Genomic DNA, 15,767 nt, shown 5'->3' with positions numbered 1-15,767 from the left:
TTAGATACATATATGCGACAAAGGGTTTCCGAATCTCGCCTCGCTCCCAGTGCTGACGTCGGCTAAAAGCCCTGTAAAGAACAAGATCATGCTTTGCAAGCTATACTTGCGGAGCATCGGCGGCACCGGATGTTGCGGTAGGTGGAGGAAGAGCAGCAGCGTCCGATGGCGGCAGCCACGGAGAAGTTCGGCCGGTGATGGTCCGTCGGGTGAGTGGGAGCGATAGAAGGCGAGAAAGAGCTGCAGTGATTGTTACCGTGCGTGGGATGTGCGAAGCTTGGCCATTCGTTGTTTAAAGCTGCGTACGAAGTGTTCTGCTCCCCCGTTGACCTGAGGGGTGAAACGCCCACTTGTTAGATGACGAATGCCATTTCGTTCACAAACCGGTTCACACTCATGTGACGTGAACTGAGGTCCTTTGTCCGTAACAATGACTTCAGGCAATCCTTCAATGCAAAAAATTGAGAACAACACCTGATTGGTGCTACATGACGTGGTAGAGTTCATAGGCACCGCAATTGGTAAAAGAGTCTACCACAATAGGGCCATTAGTGTTCCAGAATGGTCCAGCAAAGTCAATGCTCATACGCTGCCATGGCGATTGAGTCTTAAGCCAAGCTACGTATGTCTGTGGCGGAGCTTATTGGTCGTCCGCGCATGCGCAACGCTTTGACGCTGTTCAGTGTGGGCGTGCATGCCCTGCCAAGTACAGCGCCGGCGCGCTATCTGTTTAGTGCGACCAGTTCCCAAATGACCTTCGTGGGGCATTTGTAACACATACTTTTGGAACGGAAACGAGCACATGCGACTGTCCACTATCGGACTGTACTATGATCACAACTTATTGTACTGAAAGGTTATGCCGACGAACAAAGTATCGGCGTACTACTGAGTTCTGAACACTGTTCTAGGCGCTACAGTCTGGAACCTTGTGACCGCTACGGTCGCAGGTTTGAATCCTGCCTAGGGCCTGGCTGTGTGTGATGTCCTTAGGTTAGTTAGGTTTAAGTAGTTCTAAGTTCTAGGGGACTGATGACCTCAGATGTTAAGTCCCTTAGAGCTCAGAGCCATTTGAACCATTTTTTTTAACACTGTTCAATGATCGAGGCCAAGACGTGCGAATGTAATGCTACAAAATCTTCAGATCATGGTCCGCTTCCGTGGCCTGTGGAATTTTTCTGTAATTCAGTGGAAAAGATTGCAGCAGTTCAGAGTCTGCCCATCGATCTGGCAAGAAGATGTGTCAGAGGAATCAAAATCAGAGTCAGGCCGATCTGAAGGCGAGAAAGGGCGTCAGCATTGCATTGCCATGCTTTGTCGTAGCTCTCTACACAATTTCGTACTGATACTGGTGTAGACGTAAAGCCCACAGTTGCAATTTTTGAGCAGTACGTGTAGGAACCGTCTATGACGGATGAAACAAGGACTGCAGTTGGTTGGCCGGTTGGGCAGTCGACATAGCTTGTGCGGAAAGCAATTGCTCCACAGTCAGTGTGGCAATTTACTGGTTCTGAAACTTAAATCTGATTTAGTTTCAGAGCAGGAGCAGTCTGCGGCTGATGCACAGGGCAAATAGAAAAAGCAATGTGCAAAGCCTGCGAAAAGAGAAATATATTATTTCTGCAGCTCCCCTCCTGTAATACATGAACAATAATAATAAATTAGCAAATAGAATCTCTGTAACGACAGCTCCCCTGCAGAAACCTAGAACACATGAAAATCAAACAAAACTTGATCAAACTCGTCACCAATTGTTGTGGCTGTACCCTCCTGAAATGTTTTGTGATTCCTGGCTGGATTAGGAGAGGGTGGTATGATAGGTACGTGGGCAGTTTCCTCTCACTACAACACATAATGTGCATACGGTTGAAATACACTTTATTACAGGAACCAACTGAATACTTGACTTCAATAACGTCCAGTCTGAAGTTCTATGGTTAACAGCAATCAAATAACAAGTACTAATTTTTGAATCTTGTTCATGTCCATCACACAACTATATACAATGACTAATGTTCCCTCTCAGTTAAGGTGCGAAGCAACTACTATCACTGTGGGAGACTATAGAGCAATGCGACGTATTGTGGTGCAATGCGAACTGAGTCCAAGTGCTACCTTCTGAGGTACCGGGATTGAGAGGTTCAGACAGCTTGGTCGGCGGCGGCGACCTATATGAACGCTGCCCAGGGGGCGTTGTCGGTGTGAAGCCTGGCGGCGTGTCTTGGTATTCTCTTGTTACAGGCGCACCTAGTTCAGCTCCTCCTACACAATGTTTCCTAGTGCCCACCGGCGTGCTTCCGAAGGCGTACGTCAGCACAAAATGATTCTATAAGCCCGCAAAAGTACTCAAGCCTGCAAATAAGGAATTCGGTGTGACGGCTAGCGTTCGGGACACCTCATAACTTTTTTTAGAAGCTCAGAAACTACTTTATTCTTTGGAAAGGGTAACATTTTGGAATTTACAACAAGACGAAGTGAAAAGTTCATATACGACTCTGTAATCACCTTCCACTGTCCTTAATATGAGCAACCTATGAGCTTCCACTTTACTGCTCGGAGACACGCGGCCTAATTCTTAATCCAACCACAGAGTACCAACGTCAACTCGCCACTACAATTAAGTCTGACCAATGCTAGTAAACTGAAATGATTTCACCCAAATGTTTGTTCATTGTGGAATTTGTGGTGTCACCGCCAGACACCACACTTGCTAGCCTTTAAATCGGCCGCGGTCCGTTAGTATACGTCGAACCAGCGTGTCGCCACTATCAGTGATTGCAGACCGAGAGCCGCCACACGGCAGGTCTAGTCTAGAGAGACTCCCTAGCACTCGCCCCAGTTGTACAGCCGACTTTGCTAGCGATGGTTCACTGTCTACATACGCTTTCATTTGCAGAGACAACAGCTTAGCATAGCCTTCAGCTACGTCATTTGCTACGATCTAGCAACGCGCCATATTCAGTTACTATTGAGATCGATATTGTGAATCATGTACTTTCATCATTAATGGATTAAAGTTAAGTATCAAACTAATTACGTCCGCTTTCTGAATTCTAATACCTTGTCATGTTCCAGAACTCACGTCAGTATAGTCCTTCCCTCCTCACGCCAGCCTGCGTGAGCTAAAACGCGTGCATTTCGGCCTCCATTCGTAACACGATGTTGGCTCTTCTGCCAACACAGCAGAATCTCCACAATAGCACTGACCACATCCAGAAAAAGGCAGTGTCCTCTAGAAACACGTCTCTAGTAACTAGCACTTAACCAAATCCGGAACAGAACTTCTTCTTCTTTTCAGCAATCACACGCCCTGTAGACGACGAGCTGCATCAAAGATCTGGTTCTATCCCTCGCTGTCTCTCTCCAACCTGCGTGGATTCCTAAAGCTTCGACGTCCTTCTCTATGTCCTCTTTCCACCGTGTGCGAGGACGGTCCAATGGTTGTGTCGTTTAGAGAGTGTCCTCGAACCCCTCAGGAATTCTTTTGCTTTCCATTCTAGCCACATGCCCCGCCCATTTGCAGTTTTCTGCTTTTTAACTTCTTGAAGACAATGGGTTGCTTCATTTAGTGGTAAATTTCAGTGTTCTTTCGAACTCTCCAGATGTCATTCTCCAATACAGGTCCCGAGATTTTTCACATCGATTTTCTTTCTAAAGCATTCAGCTTTTCTCTTTCTTTCTTGGTAAGCATCTAGCTTTCCGGACCGTACGGTACTACTCGGGAGATAGTTTACGAAAAGTCCCATTCTGGTGGCACTGTACCTTCAAAAAAATGGCTCTGAGCACGATGGGACTTAACATCTGAGGTCATCAGTCCCCTAGAACTTAGAACTACTTAAACCTAACTAATCTAAGAACATCACACACATCCATGCCCAAGGCGGGATTCGAACCTGCGACCGTAGCGGTCACGTTGTTCCAGACTGAAGCGCCGAGAACCGCTCGGCCACCAACGGCCGGCACTGTGCCTTCAGCTCTTCTCCTGTTTCACTGAGCAAGACTACATCATCTGCGAATGTCAGAAGTTTTACTTCACTGTGCTCGTATCGGACAACTTTCTCCAATGCAAGGTCGAAGAAACCAAATCAAAGAGTATCTCCTTGTCGTATTCCTGTTTTGATTGAGAAGTTAGAGGATATGGATCCTCTGAACTCCACTACTGCCTGTGAGCCATCGATGCACAGTTGTATCATCATAATCATTTTGCTGGGAATCCTAAATTCTTTTAGTGTGTTATAGTGGCTACTTCTGTAATTCTGTGGATATTGTCATAGACTCGCTGAAAATCATTAAACAGAGAGTAAATATTCCCGTCAGATTAACGCTATTTCTCAAAGATCTGCCGTAGAGCAAACAGATTGTCATCTGTGGAACTGTTTGGTCGAAATCCAGCCCGGTATTCTTGGATAATGTTTTCTGTATAAAACTTAATGTTTTCGAGAATGGTCTTTGACAGAACTTTGTATGTTATGTTTAGCAGGCTGATTCCTCTGTAATTTCCACATTCCATTTTAATTCCTCTCTTGTGTATGAGCAAAGTTATTGCAGTTTTCCAGTCTTCAGATAGAGTTTCAGTTTTACAGATCGTTGTGATAAGGTTACAGATTTCATGTAGTTTCTTTCCACCCTCTTTTAACATCTCTGCTGACATGTGGTCCACGCAAGCAGCCTTGTTGTTTTCCAGCTTTTGAATGGTGTGCACCATTTCCTGTTCGGTAATGCTGTATTCGCCAGTATTACTGCTGTTACTCTCGATCGTTACGTAATTGACACGCTGTTTACAGTTCCGTGCAGCTCGCCCGGCGGGCCGGTTAATGTGACACACGGCTGGCGAAGTTTCAAATGATTCCTGAGCAAAGTCAAGTGTGTCTTGCCTAACCAATATGTCTATCACTTGTTGAAGGGAGGGATTGACTAGTCTCAAAATTTGCTCCCGTATACGAACATCAGAAACGTTCTGTGCAATTGCATTACGTACCATTGTATCTGAATAAGGGAGTCCACATTCACACTCGAAAGCACAATCCCTGGTAAGGTCTTGCTAAGTTGCAACCCACTCCCGATTAGTTTGACCGGCCGTACGTTTTGTACGAAAGAACGTATACCGTTTTGCCACTATATTGACTGATTCCTTGAAATAGGCATCTAAAGCAGACAAAATTTATTCGCAGGACAGAGTTGCTACGTCGCGTCGGGGAAATAATTTCACTATCACACGGTACGTTTGCACTCCTACACACGCCAATAAATGAGGCTGCCGCTCGTTCCCTTGAATTCTGTAGGCGGCGAGATGAAATCCAAATTGGCGTGACCACTCCGTCCAGCTTTCCAGGGCCGCATCGAAGCGTCTAAAAGGTGGTGCAACTGCATGTTGTGGCTGTGGTAGCGGTGGAGCGGCGGCTGCCGCATCGTGTTGCATTGCACGTTGACCCTGGACAAACTGTCCAAGGGAATCCAATAACGCCTGCGTCTGCTGATTCTGCAAGCGATAAAATTCGGACAGTACATCTGGAGATTGTGGCGAAGCCATGACACAAGTAATCTAAGCAAGGATAAAGAACAAGACCCTGTTTTTACTCGCCGCCAAAAATGTTGTGGACTGACAAGACAGCCAGTCCACAGTGACGGGTAACCGAAAGGCACGCGCTTAAACTCACGCAGGCTGGCGTGAGGTCTGAAACAGGATACGTAATGAATGCTATAAAGAAAAAGTACGTAGCTGCTGGAATACTTAACTTTAATCCACAATTGTGAACATTGGTCTTGTTACTGTACATGCTTCATTAGATACATAGCAAAGGATAAATGGCGCCTTGCTAGGTCGTAGCAATTAACTAAGCTGAAGGCTATGCTAACTATCGTCTCGGCTAATGAGAGCGTAATTCTCAGTGAACCTTTCCTAGCAACGCCGGCTGTACAACTGGGGCGAGTGCCAGTAAGTCTCTCTAGACCTGCCGTGTGGTGGCGCTCGGTCTGCGATCACTGACAGTGGCGACACGCGGGTCCGACGTATACTAATGGACCGCGGCCGATTTAAAGGCTACCACCAGGCAAGTGTGGTGTCTGGCGGTGACACCACACTTTCTGTTGTTTATTTATCTACTCTATGCCTGAAGAGCGGCGTAACATGCTGCTGACAGCCTGCCTGTTTGTGCGGGTTTGAAAATAACAATAAAGAAAAAACAAAAAAAAAACAAAAATCTCTCAGCGAGCCCCTCTCCCCTTTGCCCTTATGAGTCCTCCCCCTCCTTTGGTTCCCCCAACCCTTTCGTTTTTCCTCTCCTCCCTCCTTCTTGTTTTTCCCCCTCATCTGTCCAGATCTCCCCCCCCCCCCCCCCCCCCATTTGCCATTGGCTATGGCGTGTCATCTTTGTGCCAACATTTTAGTGCAGTTTTTACAGTGTGTGTTCGGTGTTATGTGTCTTTTCCGAAGTATTGCGAACGGCCATCATACTGTCGCTGGGTGTGATTTTTATATCTCTTTCCAACAGAAACCAGACTTTCACCATGTTTTTTAACTGTCTGTCTACCGTGTTACTTGTCTGCTTCCTGTGTATTTTATTAGCTTTGCCAACCCTTTGCTTTATGTTTTAACTTTCCACAATTTTCCGCCGTCTTACAATTTAAGTCACCGTTTTATCGCCTGCTTATATTGTTTCTTATCTTCTTCTTACGTTTTAAAAAGTCTGTAGACTGCAGAGCAGAGTACTAAGCTGCTGCCAGCCCGCCCCCTTCTGGGGGAATCGAAATTCAATAAAGGAAAAAAAAACTTAACCAGTCAGTCTAATCTTGCGTACATCTCCGGACATATCGCCTCACCATAGATAGCGTATTTACTTTCTTGTTCTGTGTACGAGAGGACATGGTTGTCTAGTTAGGTTTTCTAGTGACCCTGTTGTTTTGGTCTTGTCGTTGTTCGTAAGGTCCTTCGTTGGTCGCGTCCGTCCTCTCCAGTTTGTGTTGTTCGCGGGCCGCTCCATGGGTCCCGCCGCGCTTTCCGTCACGTCAAAGCTGCGACCGTTCCGGTCGCAGTTACAACAGTGAATATCGTCGTCTACGAAAAAAATATACTGGGTATAAATTAAAGTGCTGAATAAAGAGGTAGCTTTAAATGTAGCCTCAGCATCGATATCAGTCAGACGTTTACCAAAAATTCGATACATCCATAGTTTAGAAAATTTAACCATCCTTACTGGTAGCGTCTTCATAAGACCTTTGATTATGTATTGTTTAGGGAGGCATGCAGGTGAACGTGATACCGCCAGAGATGAGTGCAGTCTTCGACATGAGGCTCAACCCGCGCATCGACTTCGACGAGCTGGAGCGCAGGATGCGGCAGTGGTGTTCCGAGGCTGGAGACCAGGTGGAGCTGGGGTTCCTGCAGAAGGAGGCGAGACAGCAGGTCACTGACCTGGGGCCAGACAACGCGTGGTGGGCAGCTTTCCAGAGGGCAGCCGACAAGCTGTAAGCAACAGCTGCTGGCGCGTACACGTTATGTCTCACACCTGATGAAACGACAAGAGTGCTGTACTCCCTAAATTAGTCCTAATACTTCAAGACAGAAATTCAAGGTGTTTAAAAACTAGTGTATCCTTATGACAGGCGTTTATTTGCTGCTGCTGGTAAGCTCGCCATGATGCGTTAACGCTATTTCTCGACAAATATTACGTAGTTTTGACATGCAACAGTGTAATGTCTCTTGCAGCGGTCTCTCCGCAATATTTTCAGAAATTTTATAAATTATATAACTCAGTACATATCTCGAAATATCTCTTCTTATCTTAACGGTTACTAAACTTTAATATACGATGATTATCAATGCAAAGTAGTTTCAAGCCCTATTATTCCTTGGAGCATGCATTTACTCCATGGAATAGCTTCTCTGCTATCTATGTTTTTCTCTTATGAAAAGAAGGATTCGGATATTGCCGATTAGCCAGGAAAGAACGAAGATGTTTATGTATGTATTGTTGAGCTAATCGCCATCTTGATGAGATTCTGTATGAGAAGGAATTCAATACATGAACTAAACTAAAGTAAGTGTGTTTGCGTATTATTTAACTGATTATTATTGACAGTGTCTGCTTACTACGCTGTGTTGCACGGGATCAGTGGGGAACGTCTAATTTACGCTGGACGAACCTGCCGTTTTGTATGCTCAAGATAACCAGTTTATTATTTCCAATAAATAGGCTAACACGGTCTTACCAGCAGATCTCCGGTCTTTCCCATGTGATCACCGAAAGTTAATAATTATTACAAACGTTTTCAGGAGATCGACTGACAATTTTCGTCGCACCGAGACTTCGAAATTGCTTCACTGCCTTATGGAATTTAAGTTAAGCTCAATTTAATCAGGAATGTGATAAGCCTGCTTTGTGAATGAAAATTCCCTTAATATACGCATGTTTTTTACCATCCTGATCAGTGAAGGTAAATCAGGCCGGTTTGAGAAGGTTTTAAATTTTTGACTCCACAAAAAATATTAAAACATGCAGCATCTCACAATGGAGGTCACTTCAACAACTTGCTCAGTTATTCTCATAAGGTTATTTCTTGAACAGCTTGTACGTAATACAAATACTTTCTTACGTTGAAATCCTATCTACTTATTATGAAACATAGACATCTCTCTGGTGAACTCGTTATGTTCTGCTTTTGCAGGAAGCTGAAGATACGAGCTGTATCCTGTCCTGGAACAACTGACGCGCGTTTCCTGCGAAATGTAAGTTGTGCAAAGACTTAAGTGTATTATCATGTGAAAGGAAAGTGCACTAGGTTTTCACGTCCTGTCGACGACAAGATATATAGATGGTACGGATGGGTAAGGAAACCAGCGTCACCATTTTAAGGGAACCAAACCGGCATTTGTGTCTTTCGATGTAAGGAAGCGACAGGAAACCAATATCTAGACGATTTGACGGGTATATGAACTTGTCTCCATCCCGATGCGAATTTAGAGCCTCACCCGCCTCGCCTCGGTAAAATATTTGATGTTACTATCCATTACAAAGTCACGTTAAAGTAAAAGAGACTACTGTCTAATCTACGAGGGTGTTCAGACACATAAAAATACGAAACTTTTGTTTCGAAACACAAGTAGAGTCTACTAGTTAACTTAAATCTATCGTTTTATCGGCAACCAAGGCCAGTTTAAACTGTGTAATGAGCTATTATGAAAACGAGCCCTATAAGGTCCTGTATTGTTCTTTTACACTACGCCGATAAAGTAGCGTCCTACCCACGACCTGATCAAAACGCACTTCCGCGTGACGTGACGAAAGACGCCTTTAAATATTGTAACGCTAGTTCGACCTTCGTGGTTTAGTTTTGAACTCATTCGTTACTGCCTCACACAACATCTAAGAAATATCTTGCAACAAAATGATGCTTTATACGCAGCATTGTCTTCGTGGTCACCCTTGACTCTTACAGCATCTACATTTTCCTCCAGATTTCTCCAAGCCCCGGCACTTAAAATACTGATTTTCACTACGTAAACAGAATCTCAGAAAAAGAGAGAAAAAAAAGCAAATCACGAAGGAATTTTCCGGAAGGGGCGTTCAATAGTTCAAATGGCTCTGAGCACTATGGGACTTAACATCTGAGGTCATCAGTCCCCTAGAACTTAGATCTACTTAAACCTAACTAACCTAAGGACATCACACACAGCCATGCCTGAGGCAGGATTCGAACCTGCGACTGTAGCAGTCGTGCAGTTCCAGACTGAAGTGCTTAGAACCACTAGGAAGGAACGTAAATTAGTAGTTATCATGTACTTCTACCTACAAACAAAAGTATATTTTCAGAAAAATTGGATGATTTATTGAAGACAACAAACTTCACAACCTGAGCAAGTCAATAGCGCGTTGATCCCCTCCCCCCCCCCTCTCCCCCGCGTCGAATTCCTATTCTGTGCCAACCTCTTCATCTCAGAGTTGCAGTTGCAACTTCATTAGCTATATGTATCCCAGTCTTTGTCTTCCTCTACAGTTTTTTCCTCTACAGCTCACTCTACTACCGTGTAAGTTATTTCCTGTTGTCTCAACATGCCCCATCATCCTGTCCCTTCTTACTTTCCGGGTGATCTCCTCAATCGTTACCTTAACAGGCCATCTAATTTTCAACGTTCTTCTGTAACACCGTACCTCAGATGCTTCTATTCTCTTGTGTTCCGGTTTTCCAAGAGTCCATCATGTCACCCTGCCGTACAATTCTGTGCTCTAAAAGAAGAATGTCACATGTCTCTTTCTCAAATAAAAACCTATGTGGACTTCCCTTGCCCAGGAATGCCTTTTTTGTCAATGCTAGTATGCTTTTTATGACTTCTATGCTTCGTCTGTCACGGGGTATTTTGCTGCCTAGGTCGCAGTTTCGGTAACTTCATCTACTTCGTGATCACCAATTATGATGCTAAGTTACTCGTTGTTCTCATTTCTGCCACTTCTCAGTACTTTCGTCTTTCTTCGAGTAACTCTCAATCAATATTCGGTATTTACTACACAGTTCATTTCGTTCAGCATATCCTGTAACAATTCTACGCTTTCACTTATCTGCGAATATTTTCACTGACATCCTTTCACCCCGGATTTTAATTCTACTCTTGAATATTTCTTTTATTTCCGTTACTGCTTCTACGATGTACAGATTCAACGGTAAAGGTGAAAGACTACATCCCTGTCTTACACCCTTTTTAATCCGAGAACTTCGTTCGTGGTCTACCACTCTTATTGCTCCCACTCAGCTCTTCTACAGATTCTATATTACCCGTCTTTCCCTGTAGCTTACCACCATTCTCTCAGAATTTCGAATATTTGGCACCCTTGCACTGTCGAACGCTTTTTCCAAGTCGACAGATCCTATGAACGTGTTTGATTTTTGTTTAGCCGCAACGTCAGAATTGCCTCTCTCTGGCGTCTTTACCTTTCCTCAAGAGAAACTGATCGTCATCTAACACATCCTCAATTTTCTTTTTCATTCTTCTGTGTATTCTTATTATCAGCAGCTTGGATGCATGGGCTATTAAGCTGATTGTGTGGTAATTCTCCCACATGTCGATTCTTGAGAACTTCGGAATTGTGTGGATGACATTTTTCCGAAAATCTGATGGTATGTCGTCTGACACATTCTACACACAGACGTCCATAGTCGCTTTGTTTCCACTTCCCACAGCAAATTTAGAAATTATGATTGTATGTTCTCTATCCCTTCTGCCTCATTCGATCTCAAGACTTTCAAAGTTCTTTTAAATTTTGATTCTAATACTGGATCCCCTATTTCATCTATACTGACTTCTGTTTCTTCTTCTACCATGTCATCAGACAAGTTTTCCTCCTTATAGAGGCATTCAGTGTGCTGTTCTACCTATGTACTCTCTCCTCTGCATTGAACAGTGGAATTCCCACTACACTGTAACGTTGCCACTCTTGCTTTTAATTTCCTACACGCTCAGTCAGTACTTCCGACTATGTGTTTCTTGAACAGAGTATTCGCTATTTCTACTGATATTTATCACAGAACTCCATTAGCATCTTACCTTTCTAATTCATAGTACCAGACCCACATTCTCCCGCGACCATTTCTTCTACTACTTCCTGCATCCAGGTCATTTGTATATCCGTTTACGTACTGAAGTACCCGTTCAGTGTTCTCATTCACGTTACGTATCTCTTAATCTTCAGCTTGCGGCGTCGGCATGCATACCTGAACCATTGTTGTCGATGATGTTTTGCTATCGAATCTGTTAAGAACAATCCTATCACTGAACTGTTCACAGAAAATAACTCTCTGTCCTATCTTCATAACGAAATGTACTCCCGTTACACCATTTTTTGCTGCTGTTGATATTACCCCGTACTCTTCAGACCATAAATATTTATCTTGTTTCCATTTCACTTCACTGAGCCACTACATCTAGACTGAGCCGTAACATTTCTCTTTTCAGACTTTCTAGCTTCCCTACCACGTTCAAGCTCCTGACATTCCAAGCCCTGACTCTTACAGTGTTATTCCTTCGTTGGATATTCAGTCTTTTTCTCATGGTTACCTCCCCTTTCCCTGTATCCTCCTGTAGATCCGAATGGGGGGACTAATTTGGAATCTTTTACCAATGGAGATATCGACACTTTTTCTATTACGGGCTACAAGTCCTCTGGATATACATTACGTATCATTAATGCATTGGTTCCATCGTCTTCTGAACAGTCATGCCATTGATCTTTGCTGATTATTAGGTCTTTAGGAACAGTTTCCCACCCCAAGAACAAGACAGTGCCCTGAACCTCTGTACAATCCTCCGTCCTCTTGGCAAGGCCGTTAGATGAAAGAGGGTGACTTCCTACGCCGGTTTCTTCGGCCTCCAATGTTGATGATTTGTATACAGAATTTTATGTCATTATTTTATGTTTCGTCCCGGAAAGTATTTATGTGAATGAGAAGACAGTGTGCCAATCGCACCGGGTCTACTAGCAAAATATGAAATTTAAAAAGCACGAAATAAAACTTAAATAAAAAAAATGACACAAAAAAACCCGATAAGGTAAAAATGTAGTATCTACTGCCCCTTTAAGTTTTACTTAAGCAGGAATAGTTTTATTCAACCGTTGTCGCGTCGAGAGACCGCTAAGTAAACAAAATAAAAACAGAATACATCTAAAAATCGTGAAGTACGAAATTTAAGTACAAATCAACTACCTAGGCAGTGTAGATACATGTCAAACCAACAATATAAATCTGTGAGTCTAAGTCTTAATTACTTTACTCCGAAAAAATTGGAAACGTAGACACATATGTCAACGACGCCTGTCGTCAAACGACTGCCCGTTCGGGTCACAGCACCTGGTCAAGCCCTGCAAGCTTCATACGGCGCACCACGCGGTTTCGCCGAGAGTTAGGACGCTATCATCAGACTACTGTAGGCCGTAGGCCTCGAAACAGAGTAATGCGTGAAACTAAGTTCGCATGTAATTATGTAAGAAACAGGATAAAAAATAAATTGGCAACTCTGTTTTTCAATAATGCTAGTCTAATTAAAGAGAGATTGGTTTTCACATTTTATATAATAATTAATTTTAATATCACCACCTATTTTGATGTGTGAATGCAGGCTGCGCAAGCCTGGAAGAGAGGGCACCAAACAGAAGAGGAGGCTTATACCCAGCAATAATGAAACTACGCTATTCTAGAAAGCTACTGTTGACTTTTTTTATTTACTTAGCGGTCCCCTGACGCGACGACAACTGGATCAAAATATTACTACTTATATTAAACTTAACAAGGCAATGCACATTTTTTTTCCTTTTTTCACTCTTTAGAGGATATTTTTTAATTTGTAATTTACACTACTGGCCATTAAAATCGCTACAACAAGAAGAAATACGGATGATACACGGGTAGTCATTGGACAAATATATTATTCTAGAATTGACATGTGATTACCTTTTCACGCAATTTGGGTGCGTAGATCCTGAGAAATCGGTACCCAGAACAACCTTCTCTGGCCGTAATAACGGCCTTGATACGCCTGGGCATTGAGTTAAACAGAGCTAGGATGGCGTGTACAGGTACAGCTGCCCATGCAGCTTCAACACAATATCACAGTTCATCAAGAGTAGTTACTGGCGTATTGTGACGAGCCAGTTGCTCGGCCACCACTGACCAGACGTTTTCAGTTGGTGAGAGATCTGGAGAATGTGCTGGCCAGGGCAGCAGTCGAACATTTTCTGTATCCAGAAAGGCTCGTACAGGACCTGTAACATGCGGTCGTGCATTATTCTGCTGAAATGTAGGTTTTCGCAGGGATCGAATGAAGGGTAGAGCCACGGATCGTAACACTTCTGAAATGCAACGTCCACTGTTCAAAGTGCCGTCAATGCGAGTAAGAGGCGACCGAGACGTGTAAACGGTGGCACCCCATACCATCACGCCGGGTGATACGCCAGTATGGCGATGACTAATACACGCTTCCAATGTGCTTCACTGCGATGTCGCCAAGCGATGGTGCGACCATCATGATACTATCAACAGAACCTGGATTCATCCAAAAAAATGACGTTTCGCCATTCGTGCAGCCAGGTTCGTCGTTGAGTACACCATCGCAGGCGCTCCGGTCTGTGATGCAGCGTCAAAGGTAATCGCAGCTATGGTCTCCTAGCTGATAGTCAATGCTGCTGCAAACGTCGTCATGCTGTTCGTGCAGATGGTTGTTTTCTTGGAAAGGTCCGTGTCTGTTGACTCAGGGATCGAGACGTGGCTGCACGATCCGTTACAGCCATGCGGATAAGATGCCTGTCATCTCAACTGCTAGTGATACGAGGTCTTTGGGATCCAGCACGGCGTTCCGTTTTACCCTCCTGAACCCACCGATTCCATATTCTGCAAACAGTCATCGGATCTCGACCAACGCGGTAAGCAATGTCGCGATACGATAAACCGCAATCGCGATAGGTTACAATCCGACCTTTATCAAAGTCGCAAATGTGATGGAACGCATTTCTCCTCCTTACACGAGGCATCACAATAACGTTTCACCAGGCAACGCCGGTCAACTGCTGTTTGTGTATGAGAAATCGGTTGGAAACGTTCCTCATGTCAGCACGTTGTAGGTGTCGCCACCGGCGCCAATCTTGTGTGAATGCTCTGAAAAGCGAATCATTCGCATATCACAGCATCTTCTTCCGGTTGGTTAAATTTCGCGTCTATAGCACGTCATCTTCGTGGTGTAGCAGTTTTAATGGCCAGTAGTGTAAGTTTTATGGCTATTAAAATGACACACAACTTGTGCCAGTCTCGTTATGTTATGTTTGAGTGAAATACCACCAATAATAAACGGCAGTGTATCTTTGTACATGAGGTGGAGACTTTGAGTCCGTCGTTGTTTTCGTCATTTCCGTGCTGTAGGTGGGCGTGCCGGCGCTGGGTTTCTCGGCCATCAACCTGACGCCGCCGCTGCTGCACGGCCACAACGAGTTCATCAGGGTGAGCACCCTCCTGCAGGGCATCCGCATCTTCCAGGAGCTGCTGCTCGAGCTGGCTAACGTCCCGTAGCACTCTCGCTCCGTACAGACGGCTCGCCTGCTGTGCATTGCGATGCAGCGACAAATGTACCTCATTCACTATTAAATATACTTTCCACTGCAGAATTCATCACGTTTCCTGGAATGTGTTCCTAGTTAAGTCATTTATAAGCAAAACACTAAATTGCTTGAGATGCGATTAAGGGGAAAGAACATTAAATAAAAGCAACACTTGTTAGGCTTGGCAACGGCCTTGCCGCAGTGGGTACACTGGTTCCCGTCAGATAGCTGAAGTTAAGCGCTGTCGGGCGTGGCCGGCACTTGGATGGGTAACCATCCGGACCGCCATGAGCTGTTGCCATTTTTCGGGGTGCACTCAGCTTCGTGATGCCAACTGAGGAGCTACTCGACTGAATAGTAGCGGCTCCGGTCAAAGAAAACCATCATAACGACCGGGAGAGCGGTGTGCTGACCACACGCCCCTCCTATCCGCATCCTCATCTGAGGATGATACCGCGGTCGGATGGTCCCGATGGGCCACTTGCGGCCTGAAGACGGAGTGCTTTTTTTTTGTTAGGCTTATTCACACCCAACTCTAACGTCATTGGCTAGTGAGTCAATAGGTCTCGATCTAATACCTCCGTCGGTTGACATTGCGTCCGAGTTTGTAAAACAGCGAAATTTTCTGTTGGTGGACTCTCAGTGATTGCTCTGATACTGGGTGAAGTAGAGGACGAACAAATCGAAATCAGT

At 44.5% G+C, this 15,767-nt stretch overlaps 1 protein-coding gene across 1 annotated transcript in view; it reads left to right on the top strand.

The window, feature by feature from the left end:
* Positions 1-15,127, top strand: part of LOC124619754 (aminoacylase-1-like) — a 118,275-nt gene extending 103,148 nt beyond the window's left edge. The window contains exons 6-8 of the mRNA XM_047146332.1: positions 7,235-7,464; positions 8,665-8,725; positions 14,899-15,127. Coding sequence (XP_047002288.1) covers positions 7,235-7,464; positions 8,665-8,725; positions 14,899-15,045 — 438 coding nt within the window. The 3' untranslated portion in view covers positions 15,046-15,127. The remainder of the gene's footprint in view (positions 1-7,234; positions 7,465-8,664; positions 8,726-14,898) is intronic.
* The last annotated feature ends 640 nt before the right edge of the window (positions 15,128-15,767 follow it).

The sequence above is a fragment of the Schistocerca americana genome, chromosome 6 (genome assembly GCF_021461395.2).
Source record: "Schistocerca americana isolate TAMUIC-IGC-003095 chromosome 6, iqSchAmer2.1, whole genome shotgun sequence".
NCBI classification, from domain to species: Eukaryota; Metazoa; Arthropoda; class Insecta; order Orthoptera; family Acrididae; genus Schistocerca; species Schistocerca americana.
This window is presented reverse-complemented; position numbering and strand designations above follow the sequence as displayed.